At 48.0% G+C, this 15,347-nt stretch overlaps 1 protein-coding gene across 1 annotated transcript in view; it reads left to right on the top strand.

Annotated features, from left to right (window-relative positions):
• Gabbr2 (gamma-aminobutyric acid type B receptor subunit 2) overlaps positions 1-15,347 on the top strand; it is a 364,313-nt gene that overhangs the window by 183,467 nt on the left and 165,499 nt on the right. Inside the window, exon 5 of the mRNA XM_010614387.3 lies at positions 10,917-10,982. Within this exon, the coding sequence (XP_010612689.1) occupies positions 10,917-10,982 (66 nt within the window). The remainder of the gene's footprint in view (positions 1-10,916; positions 10,983-15,347) is intronic.

The following is a 15,347-nucleotide window of genomic DNA, read 5'->3' as shown; positions in this document are numbered from 1 at the left end:
CTGGAACATCTGGCAGTGTCAGAGAGTAAGAAAGTGCCCAGAATAACCATCACACCACACGCTGATGGGGTGACTCAAGGGGACACAGCAGCTAACTAGAGAGTTTCCAGTGGCCAAAGCTGGAACATCTGAGCAATAAAATGAAAAGCAGAATTGGAAAACCAGGCATGGTTGCTCACACCAATAAACCCAGCACTTGGGAGGCTGAGACAGGAAGATTATGAGTTAAAGGTGAGCCTGGACTACAGAGCAAGACTCTGTTAGTTAGTTAATTAATTAATTAAAAGTAGTATTGGAATATAACTCAAAGTATGAAACAAATATTTCCCCCAATTCGATGCTTAAGTGGGAGAGAATAGACAAATCTCTCATGAAGGAAAATTCCATATAACTTATATAGATCCTTCGTGCTCTAAAGAATTGTGTACAGCTACTCACTTCTTAAGTTACTTCCTTGCAAAAAGCACAGTAAGAAAGGGAGGATATTTGACAGTGGAGAAACCTGACAAACACTGCTTCTGCCAGGCTAACAAGGTCAACATCAGCAATAATCAGCATCGCCAGCATCCTTGATATGACATGTTGAAAATGATACTTTTTACCCTTGATCTTTCTCCCCCAACCCACACCCCGGTCTAGTGATGAGAAAAACACCAAGCAAATTCTCCTTGAAGGCTGATCTACAAAACATCAGATACGTACTCCTCAATACTGTCTAGGTTATTAAAAACAGGGAATGTTTGAGTCAAAAGGAGCCACAGCAACTAAAATAATGTGATCTCCTAGGGGTGGGTTGAGGAACAGGAAAAGGACATTACAGAGAAAAAAACTAAGGAAATTTGGAAATTTGAGTAAATGATGGGCTGTAGCTAATAATGGTGTATCAGTGTTGGCTCATTGATTGTCACTAATGCACCATACGAACATGACCTGGGAATAGTAGGAGAAACTGGGAGAGGGATGCGTGAGAATACTCTATACCAGAGATGGTGACCCTTTAGAGCCGTCGGTGGTAACAGACAGCCTGCTGTGTGCCATAGGTTCACCCCCACTGCTCTATATTATCACCAGTTTTTTTCTGTAAATCTAAAACTATTCTCAAATAAGAAACTTACTTTTAAAAAAATAGGAAACAAATTTAAGTGGGCTAAAACCAGACCTGGTAGATTGAATTATATGAAATTGGCAATATTTGACCATTTTTTAACTACAAAATCCATAATACAGAATGAACACAAACTTTGATACCTATCTGCCAGATCAGCAAAAATAATGTGAAAGCTACACAGAAGTGTGAAGGCTACATACAAACTAGCTGGTCTGTATGCCTTCTAGCAGAATTGATGAAGAGAGTCATCCCTAGACTCATTTTGGTAAATGTTTTGACCTGTGAGCTTTAATGGGAAATCTTACAAATATCTAGGCCAGGAAAAAACAAACCTTCCACAAAGGCACAAATCCCAGCTACCCTCTCACTTCTTGCAGCATTAAATCCCAGAGACAATGGAGCACCTGGGAGACACTCTGCAATATGTGAGACCCATGTTATGTACCAACCAGGTGCCCTGTAGAAGGCTGATGTCAGCTAGCAAAAGCAGTGGTAGCCTTTATAGCCAAGGTCATGATAGAAATGGCCAAGAAGGGACTGCAAAATTGGTAGAAAGAGAACTAAGTCTAAATGATATAAAAGTGTTTACCAATGCAAACTACATGTAATATAAAACTAGAGATTAAAATAAGAGAAGATATAAAAATACAAATTACATTCACAGAGCGGGTAAATTTTTAAAAATGTACCCAGTCTAAATTAGGAGAGGGACACAAAAGAGGGCATTTTGCTCATTAGTTTCATAATTACAGAAATAGAAGTACATTGAATAACTCAATGGTAAATATACTATTAAGGAAACAGAACCTGAAGCTGCTGAAACATGGAATATTACAGCAAATAAAAACCTAGCCAGGTAGTGCTTGCTTCGGCAGCACATATACTAAAAACCTAGCCATGTATCCAAAAAAATAAATAAATAAAACAAACATGAAAGCCAGAAAGCTCCAGCCAGATCATTGTAGATGAAATATAATGATTTTGATCAGAAATTCAAATGGGTCAAACTCCGTTTGTGTTTTGAAGGACTGTTTGCAAAAGACAACGTGGTACAGGAAGGTTAAAGGTGAATGATGGGGCAAAGGTCTACTAAGCAGCCACGGTGCATAAAGAATCTTACTGTCCATATCAAACCACAGAGAATTCAGGGTACAGGCAGTCAACAGAATAAGGAATCGTTTTCTGTACATAAGTGTACAAATTGCTGTGAGAATAATGGGCTGATGGACTATTATTGCTTCAAATTATATCTCACTGAAATAAATGAAGAAAAGCCTGTTGGAAATACAAAGGGGAATTGGCAGAATAGTGTTGGGAGACATAGCATTCCTGTCTCAGTCTTGGACGGATCACCCAGGCAAAAATAAGAGCAGAGAAGAGCTGAATAATAAACTTAGTAAGGCTGATGTGGCAGAAACCTATCAAAGATTGCATCCAAGAAAATCAGGAAACAGCACTATCTCTGTGCAGTGAAGCCCAGCGGTCTTCTAAGTTTATTCAAGGCTTGTCCTGCACAAAGAGCTATAATGCCTGCTGTCAGGAAGGCTTGGGAACCCCCATGAAGAGGCCAGCACTGGGCTTGTAGACAGCTATGGATACGGACTTCCCTCTGTCCACGTCAGCGGCTCCTTCTCTGCAAGAAGCTCCCAGCTCCTGAGCCGTGTTTGCATGGTCTGGCGGAGTTGGTGGGTGTATCATGTCAACTGTGGACACTCAAGAGCCTGCCTTCTGGAATGCAGCTGTGAAGGACAGTTGTCCCGGTTCAGTCTAGGAGCGATGGAGGCCAAAGACTTTCATGGAAAGAGCAAGAATTTTTTTTGGGGGGGGATCTTGTAAAATAAAACACAGACTCAAAACCTACACTCATCAAATTAATGCTTTAATGATGACAAGGACATCACATATGTCAAGAGGCTTTGTCAGACATCCCAGACGCCCTTCCATCTGCCTACTCCCAGCCATAGCCCACCTCGCCCTCCTTTAGTAACCACATCCCTCCTTATGGAGGAGTTGCTTACCTGCTCTCCTTTTTGTTTTGTGTTTGTTTTGCCCCAAACTCAGAAAACACAAAAGTTCTACTCTCGTTTTACCATTTTTTTTATTATACTAAAATACACATGATAAAATTTACCATTTTTAAGCATTTGATTCAGTGGCATTAACTGCATTCTCAGTGTCGTGCAGACTTTCTATGATTCTCTCCCAGAACTTTGTTATCACAAACAGAACCTCAGTACAGGAAATCTGAATCAAGCAGATCCTAGTTTCAACTTTTGTCCCTGCCTCAGTGTCCTACTCTGTGGAAAGGGCATTGGGACTTTCACTGAGCAGGTCTGTGTGATGGTCCCCATGTGCAGAGAACTGAGCTCTCACAGATGGTTGAGATTATGTTGGAAATTTGAGAAACACTGGAATAGAGAAAACACTGAATCAAAAAATTATGGAATGTAAGGAGAAAAGAGTCACAGAATTCCTTATCTTTAAATGAACATTAAAATAATATCAAAGGGCCTAATAAAACCCATACTTTGGGGTATAAAGCAGAGCTGGGAAATTGTGAGCAATATGTATAGGCTCTCTGGGCCCACAGAACCCACATTTTGCAGGGAGATTTCCCAGGAGAGTGAGGGCCTTGCTTCCCTGCAGTCATTCTGTGAGTGTGCAGTGTGTTTTCTCTTTTTCATTTACTGCAGCTGGTTCTGGCCTAACCTTACTCCTCTACTTCAACACCAATAAACAACACACTTTAGCGTTTGCTTTGTGCCCAAAGATTTATTAATTCATTTAATCCTCACAATGACTCGATAATAGTGGTCCACATACTGTGGCCCATGGGTCAAATCTGGCCCACCATCTGGTTTTATAAATAAAGTTTTATTGCAACACATTTATTTACTTCATTGCTTTGGGCTGCTTTAGTGCTACAGTAGCAGAAGTGAGTAATTGTGAGAGAAACTCTGACTTGTGAAACAAAAATTATTTACTACCTGGTTCTTTATAGAAAATACGTACCACCATTTTCTCTAAAGGTAGATGCTATTACCTTCCCCATTTTAGAAGCAGAGAAACTGAAGCTCAGGACCACACAGCTGAAAAGTGAGTGGGCTGAAATCACTGCCCAGCAGTGTAGCTATAGACTGGCTGACAGAGACCCAGGTTAAACAGAAAACTCTTGTGTTTGTTTTTAGCATCTGTGCCTTGTCTGTGCTCCAGTAAGTCGTCAGAGCTAGACTTTCTGCTCTAAAAAGAAAAGGGAAGAGAAGGAACTGCCCCTGCCACTCAGAAGCACATGAGCCTGCTTCTTGAATGATTCACAAAAAATAGCTCAATTCTCCACTAATATCAGTGAGCATGCTCACGTCTGAAATGGCCTGATAAGGGGACAACTTTGACTATAAAATCCCCCAGGCTGGTCAGCAATGACAGAGAGGGTCCTGGGACTCAACAGAGAGGCAAGGGGAGCAGAATCAACCCAGGGTCAGGATCTGTCAGGAGGGAAGTGCCTTTGTTTCTTGTGGCTGCTGTATCAAACCTGATGGCTGCGAACAACACAGAGGGGTCTCATTGTCCTGGAAACCACAAGTCCCACATGGATGCCTACGTGGGTCTCAGCAGACTAAAATTGAGGTGCCAGCAGAGCTGGTTTCTTCTGGAGGCTATGGGACAGATCCATTCTCTAACCTGTTCCAGCTTCCGGAGGCTGCCTGTGCTCCTTACTAGGAACGTCTTGCTCTGTCTTCAAACCACCAGCAGTCAATAGAGTCCTTCTCACATTGTGTCACTCTGTCTCTGACGCTCCTACTTTTAAAGACCTTTGCCCCTTGGAGAATCCAAGAAAACCTCCCTATTCTAAGGTTGGCTCCCTTAATTCTACCTACAACCCGTATTATTCTCCCCAACTCCCACTGTATGACACCACCCAGTCATTCTGGAAACAAGGATGTAGACATCATGGAAAGCCATCATTCTGCCCATCGCAGGAAGATGACCAACAAATGCCTTGCAGTGGACAGACATCACCTCTGCTTCCTGGGGGAGTCCTAGTGAGAACTGTACCTCTCTCCTCACCACTGGTAGCCAGAAAAATCCTGGTAAAAATCATCCCCTTCTTCAGTCAGAGAGTAGAGCCCTAATGGCATTTGTCACCTCACCTCCACCAGGAGTCCATGCTGGTCTCCAAAAGCAGGAAGCCTGAGGGGACACAAAGCTGCAGAATAAACATGGCGCCTTGTCCCAGTGGGCCAGCTTTGCTCAGAAACACAGAGAAGAAAAAGTATTATTTTAATCTTAAGACAGATATATTATTGGAATGCTAAATATACATGAATTTTCAAGATACAATAATAAACTTTAAAGAAATGCCATGCTTTGCCAGTGGGCTGCCGTGGGATACTCCTTCTTCATGCCCTTCCTGGAACATGAGTACATGTTTCCGGCTTCTGTGCCTTTAGGGATGTTTCTGGTGGAGAGGAGGAAAATGTCTCAGAAGACTAATTTTTGTTAAACAAGGGAAAGTATTCATTTTGAGTAGAATCAGCCTGCCAGAGCCAAGAGGACTTAGGAGAACATTCTAGGCTACCCTCCAGGTCTACCCAGGTCCACAGGTGCAGCATGGGAGAGGGCTGGCCTGGCTTCTGACACGTTCTGACAGTGCCTATGCCTGGGGTCAGGCTACCTCCAAGCCCGCATCATGTCAGCCTCTAGCAGCTTGGCTGCCTTTGTGCCCAGAGCACCTCATCCCCTTCCTTTTTCTTTTTCGTTTTTACTGAGTTTATTGGTACTTTTCAAGTATGCAGTGCAGTTACATTCATCATTTGGGATCTTGTACTTTTACATGACAGGTCTTGGTTCTCATTTTTTCTGTACCGCTGCCCTGCCTTCACCCACTTCCACCCTCCCCTATTTAGAAAGACTTTGTTTCCATTTTTTCCTTTTCCTACCCTTCCCACTTCCCCTACACCTTTAGCCCTTTGCTTCCTATTTCACATTATCAGTTATACAATTTGGATCTTATTTACACTTTTAGTTTTTCACACCAGAGAAACGATTCATTATTCACACGTGTGTCTTATTAGTTTCCCTTAAGAGTATGACCTCAATATGCATCCATTTTCCTACGAATGACTCTAGTTTCTCATCTTTATGGCTGAGTAGTATTCCATTTTATAGAAAAGCCACATCTTCTTTATCCAGTCTCCAACTGATGGGCAACTGGGCTGTTTCCAAATTTTACCTAAGACAAACTGAGCCACTATAAACATGGGTGTGCATATATCACTGTGATTTGATTCTTTTAATTCTTTTGGAAAGATACCCAGTAGAGGGAAGGCTGGATGAAATGGAACCTCTAATTCTAGTTCTTTGAGGTATCTCCATGTTCCTTAACCCTTTTCTACAGCCTCATACATAGTATGGTGTTGTTTTCAGCAAGCCAGTGGGGTATGAGGTGAGGTCCCTGAGAAACTAAAATGCAATGAGTGTGGGCTGAGACTCCAGGTGAACCAAGTATCTGGGAAAACCTTGACCTTCCTTGAAGGTCATTCCTTCAGCAGAGGTCAGTGGACAAGGCTGGATCTTTCTTGTCTCCTAATATCCTGCTCTTGGAAATGCTACTGCTGTTTCCATGCCTCAGGATCCCAGGTGCCCCTCACATCCTTTTGCTTGAAAATCTTCATGACTTTTCAGCATGAGTTGATGCTGGAGATTGGAGACTGAGCTCAGGCAGCTCAGGACACGTGAGGAGCTTTCTCAGCCTCGGGAGCAGTAGGCAGGGGGAGGAATCAAGGCCTGAGGCTCTTGGGCTGCACAACCTGCGGTGTCAGGCCTGGCACCACCACTTCCTGCCTCCACAACCAAGTCTTAGGTTGAGTCCCTGGAAGCAGAGCCTGGGGTTCTTGCGGAAGTGATCTGTGGAGGAGGAGACCACAAGAGAAGAGAGGGAAGCAGGTTAAAGCGGGAGGGGAAACCCAGCCAGACCACCGGTGCTGCCTTGCTTGAGAACCAGTTTCATTCCGCTTCACGGGGGTCTCTGGGGTACAGACACACACGAAACCAGGGCACTCCCCACTGCTATTTGTCCCTCCCTGTGGTACTGGCCCCATCCAGGTGTAAACATAGATCACCCTGTATGGTTTACAAGCCAGCCGTCTGGGAAGAAGCTGTCATTTGTCCTACCTCGAGGCCAGCTACTTTCATCCAGGCAGCCCGCGAAGAGTGAGTCCACTAAAGGGCAGGAAGATTTTACAGAGCCCGCCCGCATCCTGGTGTCCCCATGCTCTGTGACATCACAGCTCCCCTCCGTCACTCTCATCCTCAGGCTCTCCCTCTCCACCGCTCAGTACTCCTTAAATGGTCCCGGCCCTTTTGAGCCTGGGAGAGTGAACTCATTCCGCTGACAAGGAACTGGGAGTCTTGGCCAGGAGGCAGGAGGCCACTGCCAACCCCAAATTTCTAATTCCACTCTCCAGACTTTCACCTTATGCAGGATTGAAAAGTGTGATTCTAGAACTTTGGTGAGGGCGTGCGCATGTGTGTACAAATTGTCAGAATCCTCCAAATCCTATCCCTGCACTCCTGACTCTGTTACTAAGATGCTGCTACAATGAAGAACCAGAAATTCTCATGTTTGTCATGCCCTTGGGACACCTCCTCAGGCCTGGGGTGTGCATATTGGATCTGTGAAGCCCTGCAGACTATCTGCTCTCACTGGGAGCGGCTTCTCCCTTCTGTCCCAGGCTGGGCAGCCCTGCCCACTTGCCCTCCAGAAGCAGAATGGGTATGGACGGCTTCCTGCCTCAGGTACCACCTGGCTCCAGTAGGAACATTCTCCAGGGCCCTGTGAGAGTCGGGCCCCAAAGTGATAGCTCTGTCCCTGGGGGGATGTGCAGCCTTGAGGAGAGCCATTGGCCTCTTTAGGAAGGGACTGTATAGCTAGGAAGATAAAGGTGATCCCTTGAGCTACACCCATACCTAACAGCCTGGGAATGCAGCCTGGTTGTCATGGCAGTGGAGTACTAAACAGTCCACAACTGGCAGAGGTGGTTGTCTGTCAGCCATGAAGATGTGGGTCCTTTGGTCTATTTGAGAAAAGGACAGGGTGAACACAGTGCGTGCCAGGCCCTAGAACTAGCATCAGCTGTGATCATTGCAGTGATGGTAAAGCCTATGGCTGCTGAGCAGCCAGTGTGATGCTTGTGCTCACACAGTGTCCAGCCACCACATCCTGCAGGCAGTGCGTACTCACCCACATGTGTGTCGTGCCCTGTTCTGGAATGAAGCACATTCCCTTCAGTCCTGGAGGGAGGGACGGAAAAATAAGTGGACTTGTGCCTGAAGGGAGAGGACTGCAGGGTGCCCCCGGCTCACACAGGAAATGGACAGAGCTGGCCTCTCAGAGTAGGGGGCCTGAGCTGGAGCAGGAGAGGTGAGTAGCAGCTGTGCAGACCAAGAGGGAGAAAAGGGTTCTCTGGATGGATGAGCTTTCAGAAAGGGGCAGACTGGGATTACAAGTGAATGAATGCATGCATGAATGAATTACAAGCATGTTTTGGGAAACATCCTTACTGCCACAGAGAAGTTGTGAGAAATGTCATGGAGAAGTGAGTCAGTTGGTAAAGAATCTCACATGTTCCACTAGGGAGCTCAGAATCTGATCTGTCAACCTCAGGATCCATGGACAGATTTTCCTCTGTCAGATCTGGACCTTAGTGTGGCCCTTTCATCCCCTGTATGGAGGCCAGGAGGCAGGGGGCAGGATTAGAGGTGGAGATCCAGCTGTTCACCAAGGAAGCAAGGATGGTGGCTAAAGCAGAGCTGGAGGGATGGGGCTGACTGAGAGCCAGTGAGCAGATGGAAGCAACAGGCTCTGGGAAGAGCTCGGATGTGGGAAGTGAGGGAGAAGAATGAGTCTAAGAAGACTCCCAAGTTTCCAAGTGGGTGAGTGGGAGGCTGATGGTACCCTTCCTAGAGACTAAAAGCAGGAGGAGGAGAGGCTTGGGAGGAGAGGTGACGAGCCTGTCACGCTGGCAGTGCTGGGAGAATCCCACTACATGTCCGGCGGGCAGCTGGAGGCAGGTCTGGGTTGGGGAAAGAAGTTTGACAATCCACAGCACACACACAACAGTTGTGGCTGGGTCCTGAATGGGGCTGCCCAGAGCACAACAGGAGCACCAAGAGCCAAGACATGGCAGTGGCATTGAAGGAGAGGCAGAAAGATCAGGAGTTGACGTGGAGGTGTCTGAGCGGGTGTGACCAGGGAGGTGTCGGGGGAAGCCAGTGGGACACCTGCTGGGATGAACGGACAGATGGACAGATAGATGAACAGATGGACAGATGGGTGGATACGTTAGTGGCAAGCAATGCTAAAAGATTTCAGCCAACGAGCAGAAAGACTCCAGAGAGTGCCTCGGAGCCTATCCGTGGAACGGAAGCAGCTCAGAACTTTTTATAGCATTGAAGACGTGGTGATGACAAAGGCTTGCTTTCCTTCAACTGCTCTCTTAACGATCCTTTAAAGTCCTTTCAGAGCAAGTTTTTTCCTCCTCTTTCCATTCTTGCTTGCAAGTGGAGGATGATTTTAGAATCCAGCCCTTTTTATTCTGCTAAAGTACATGATGAGTAAAATGGCCTCCCAGTCAGCACTTTCCAATTTTGAAAGATGCTAAAAACTGATCTTTAAAGGCGTGTTTCTCTTTTTCGTGCATCAAAGGGCCTGAGGTCTGCTAGAGGGGATGAAGAACAGCAGGAAGGGAGTGCCTCCTATGAGGCTGGGTCCCTATGCAGAGGCCAGGAGGCCACTGTGTAGGAGCAGGTGTCGGTCAGGGCCCTGCTGGCCTCCTAGTGACTGACCAGTGTGTCCCGCTGGGGCCTGTTTTCTCTGTGAAACAGGCTGTGTCCAGTCCTCTAGAAGGTGACCAGAGAGAGGCCCATTACCTGACCTAGGAGGGAGCCCCAGGCAGATGCTTAGTAAATGTTTGTTGAATGACTGAAAGAGTTACAGGGGCTGTTGTACAGTATTCACCTATTAAACACACTGAGATAGTGAGCATAATCCCATGTAGAAAGCTTTCAAACATAAATAGTCCTTAGAGATTGGGCCAGGGAAATTTATAAAATACTAAAGACTAGCTAGCTCTTACTTGGTATTTACTGTGCGCCAGGCACTATGTTAAGCACTTCACAAGGATTTTCTCAGAGTCCTCCCAGCAATCCATAAAGTAGATGCCACTCTTATCCCACATTTCAGCCAAGGAGATCGAGGCTGAGGTGGGAAACGGAGGCACCCACCTGAGGCTTGGTGGAGCTGAGAAGACTCTTACATGGAAAGCTTTGTAGGCTCCGAGAATGTCTTTAGGGATTGACTATCAAGAAGATAGATCTAGAACGCTGTGAGGGGGAGTGTGTGGGGTTTGTCTTTGCTACCAACTCCCTTGGAAAGGCCTTTCCCCTCCTAGCCTCAGCTTCCCTGAATGGAAAGTAAGGATTAGATGATGTCTCAGGGCCCATTGGGGTTTGCCCATCCTGGCTGGAAGAGAGCATGGGAGATTTCAGGACCCTGCGGCTCCCCCTCTTGGCCTCCAGTTGGTGCAGTCCTGCCCCAGGCTCCCCTCCAGACCAGCAAGGAAAGCTGTGGGACCCCTGGAACCCCTTAGAGTGGCAGAGTGGCCTGATGGGGTGAGGTGCTGTGCATGCAGGCCAGGCGGAGCCTGTGGCTGGAAGCCACGTCCCGGAGTGTTCTTTTCCCCTGGCCTTGAGCCCCAGGGAGTGTGTGACATCACCCACCTTCACCTCCATGTCCTTCTTTCCACAGGGGAACGATGTGAGGATCATCCTTGGCCAATTTGACCAGAACATGGCGGCAAAAGTGTTTTGCTGTGTAAGTAACACAGGTGTTGTTTATGTCTGATTCACCAAGCTCCTCCTCTCTCCCTTGTCCTGCCAGACCTGAAGCCTGGGCTTTGGGGGGAAAGCCTTCCTCTCCCTGCTTCCTCTGTTCAGGAAGCTACCACAGGGGAGCCAGAACTCAATCTTCATGCCCACAGTGACCACCAGTGAAGCCCTGGTAGCCATAGCTAAGCACGCTCGGCCCCACAGTTTGCAGAGATGCCAGGCATCAGGTGAGGTGGAAGCCATCAGTCCCCCTGGCCTGTATGCAGGATACAGAGTCTGAAATTTAGGACAAACTATTAACTCTTCATTATCTAACGTGTGTCCTTACAGTTATCTGGTGCATGACAAGTGACAAAGTACATTTTAATTTCTCATTTAATCTTTTGGACAATCCTGTGAGGGAACTATGATTAGATAAGAAGAGCTCACTTTTTTTTGTTTGTTTGTTTGTTTGTTTTTGAGACGGGGTCTCACTGTGTAGTTGAGAGTGACCTGGAACTCACTATGTAGCCCAGGCTGGTCTCGAACTCACAGCGATCCTCCTGCCTCAGTCTCCCAAGTGCTGGGATTATAGGTGTGTGCTACCACACCCAGCCCATTTCATAGATAAGAAAACAGAAGCAAAGAGAGGCAAAGGGACTTACCCAAAGACCCTCAGCTATGTTATGGCCAAGCCAAGGCTCAATCCTGGTCATCCAATTCCTGATCTTAAACAATGAGCTTTTCTTCCTGACCTAACTTAGTAATATAGGAACAGCGCTGACCTAGGAATGAAGTCTGTTAACATTCTGATGCTCCGTCTCCCCTCCTCTACCCAGTCAGGCGAACACACAACAGAATTAGAGCCCAGTTATGGGAGTCATTGTCTACCCACTAACCTCCTCTTACCCTGACATTATTCTGGGTGTAGTCTCCAGTGATGGACCACGGATCTCTGTTCCATTTCACCTTTGTGTCAGTTACCTAGAAGGGGTTATAAATAGCCAGCTTACAGAAATTGTAGAGGTTGTGAACTATGTCAGATGGCAGAGCTAGAGTATGAAAATCCAGAATAGGCTGCAACATTTGATGAGATCCAACAAGGTGAAATGGAATGGTCCTAATATAAGTCTTGTCAGAAACAAGTTCAGTTGCCTACCTTCAAGGTAGTCGAGGCAAAACTGGGGAGTGCTGTGGGTTGGAAACAGAAGGGGCTTTGGGGGGTCTCAACTGACTCCCAGTTTACCATACGGTCTGCTGACTAAGGTCACCAGTATGAGCACAGCAGCCAGGGGACCAAGGTGGCCTCAGACTGCAGGTGCATACCAGGGTGGAGTGTCCCTCTGCTCTCTGCTGGAGACTCAGCCTAGGGTGTCCCACCTCCCTTCTGGCATCTCACTCCAGCAGAGATGCAGAGGCTGAAAGGGACAGGAACAGCCATGGCCAAGGCTGAGGTTTCCAGAGGCTCTGGGTGAGCTTGGCACTCAGGAGTCAGCGGCCCCAGGCTGAGTCCTGCTCTGCCATATAGCCCTGAGGTTGGGCATGTTTTGTGCTCTCTCTGGGCCTCAGCTGTAGGACAGGGACAGTAATGTCCCCATCTCCCCAGATCCACATGGACGTTCAGTATGCAAATACCCTTTGTCTGGTGCCTGAGTAGGGCAATCCCTCAGCAAATGTCGGGCTCTTTTAGCGTCCCAAGTGTGTGAAGGTAGCATGGGGTGGCGATGGCACTAACGGGCTCTATGGCTTGTTGAGCACCTGGTGAGTCCATTAGGAACAACACGAGGTCTTTCCAGATTTTACTCGGGGGAGCATGAGAGCACTGAACATACAGAAAATTCAGATTTAAGGATTTTTACCCCCAGACTCCTAAAACCTTACTCCTTACCACTGAGGGTCCAGGAGAGGCCCATTTTACAGAGGAAAACAAAACCCCAATTTGGAGAATATTTTAAGAAAGAAGCTGGATTTTTCTCCCCTTGTACCCCCAGGCCTTCCAAAGGGCCGGTGCCTGGTGGGGGCCAGTGTTCATCATAAGGAAAACAAATAACTCCAGAAAAAATAAATTAATAACAATGAACCATGAAGAGGCCACACCAGGCACAGGCCATCTCTCGTTTGCAAAAACACCAGCAGACCTCACCTTCTGATTCAGACTGAACCAGTGGCCTGCACGGCCATGGGTTCACTTTGGGCAGGTGCTGAAGTGGCTTCTGGGTGGCTTTTGTGCTGTGGTTTAGCTGACTGCCTTCCACACAGTGTGGGACTCTGTCCCACCTCCCATCTCCCTGCCTCTCACCCTGCCCCTCTGCTGCTGTTAGAAGAAGGTGCTCTGAGGTGGGGTTTCTTTTGGTGTCTTTGTTAGTTTTCATCAAGGGTCACATCCCCACATGGGACCCTCAGCTGGGACGCGTCCCCAAGGATGCACAGTCCCATCTGGTTAGGACAGAGAGGCCCTGTGGGAAGTCTGCTCAGTGTCTTCACCTGGACCAAGGTGGCAGTGATAGAGGAGAGACCCCAAGAGCACCTTTCTGTCCTTGTCATGGGCCGTGAATGGAGGCTTTGCTACCTCAATGCAGAATGTTGCTGTGCTTTGAGCTTGGAGCTGCCACCCAACGGGAGGGCAGATGCTAGCACGGGCCAGGCCTGTGCATAGCCCTGTGCCAAGATGTTCATGTGGGCTCCAGCACACACTTGGTCTGGTCTCAATTTGCCAACACTCAGAGCTGCACTTCAGTTTCAGCGCTATCAGCTGTGTGTCCTTAGGCAGGTCACTTTGCATCTCTGGTCCCAGACCTGTGGGGCTGTGATTTTTAAGTAAAGCCACCAAAGGGGAAGCCTTAGCCCAGCTTTTACCTGCTTTGACAATGTGAGTGCCATCACGGGAACTTACTCTTGTGCGGGAAAGGAACAGCCCAAAGGAAACCTCCTAAAAAGAGGATACGGGATTTTGTTTTAAATCTTCCCATCACGTTTACATTTCTTAAGAACCAGAGTGGCTGATGGGCCTGAAGAACATGCACTCGGGATGCCTGTCTCAAGAAGGCTCTTCTGGTACCCTTGGGCCGGATATCATGTGTCCACCTCCGGTGGGGAAGATGAAAACCAGGGTGACCAAAGAAGCAGGAAGCCCAGTGTGTTCCCTGGATCTCTGCACGGCCGCTTCTTGGGCTCCATCTGTACACAGGCACCAGGCTGAGTGCTGGAGGTTGGGGGTCAGCAGACGGTCCTGCCTCAAGGTGGACTCAGACTAGCACCCCAGCACAGACCCCTAGTGCTGCAGGCCCAGCTCCCCCAAAGCCGGGACTCCAGGAGGGAGCTATGGCAGCATCTCCAGGTACCCGTGGATGATGTGGCTGAGTCCCGTCCGCCTGGGCCTGGGGAGCCCGTCACCTGTTCCCTCAGCACTTGCGGGCTCTTGCTCTACACAGATGGATGACAGGTGCCCTGCTTCTTGAGCCCAGCACAGATTTAGAGCAGCAGATTTAGAGTGAGGAGAGGGACCTGAGGACAGTGAGAAGGGACAGCCCAGACCTGACAGGAAGGGAGGAACGAAGAGGCATAAGCAGTAGATCTCCAAGCACAGCTGCTCGGGGACAGTTGGCGTTCAGGGCCTCCTCCTCCTAGCTCAAGAGCACCGCTGTGGTGGTGATGTGAGTGGAACTGTGCACCCACAAGAGGTGGCGGGGCAGGAGGAGCAGCTCTGATGTCCCTGAACATGGTGTTGCAGGCCCAGCTGGTATTATCTCATTTAACTCTTATACCAGCCCAGGAAAGCAGGCTTGGGAGCTGTGTGACAGGGACCCAGCAGGCAGGTGGCACAGCACCCAGGGCTGCTTGGCTGCCTTCTTTTTCTTCTAAGAAGGTCAGAAGTTATGTTAGAAAAAGTTTCAGCTCATTGAAATTAACTAGTGTTCCCAACTGTATGTGTTGCCATTTGTGTGGACGTGAGGCCTGTGGACTGGACAGTGCACACAGACAGCTGCAGGGCCAGCTTCCTATGTCCACCTTGCTCAGTGCTGCCCTGTCCCCTGCGGCCTTGGTCCTCAGTGAGTGACAGAACCCTGCTTTTGCCTCTGAACAGCGGCTTCTGTGACCTCACTCTGTCCCTATGCACCCTCACTTGGCCTCCCCTCCTAGGAAGCGGGGCTGTCCTCCTGCCTCAGCCTTTAAGACCAAGAAAGCTTCCCAAGGGTGCTTTGCTTTAGTTTATTAAGAATAGAGGGGTAGCTGGGCGTGGTGGCGCACGCCTGTAATGCCAGAACTCGGGGAGGCTGAGGCAGGAGGATCGCTGTGAGTTTGAGACCAGCCTGGGCTACATAGTGAGTTTCAGGTCAGTCTCAACTACATAGTGAGACCCTGCCTCAAAACA

This window comes from Fukomys damarensis, unplaced genomic scaffold, assembly GCF_012274545.1.
Source record: "Fukomys damarensis isolate Sample0158 unplaced genomic scaffold, DMR_v1.0_HiC HiC_scaffold_36, whole genome shotgun sequence".
NCBI classification, from domain to species: Eukaryota; Metazoa; Chordata; class Mammalia; order Rodentia; family Bathyergidae; genus Fukomys; species Fukomys damarensis.
Note: the sequence above shows the minus strand (reverse complement) of the source record. Positions and strands in the feature narration are given on the sequence as shown.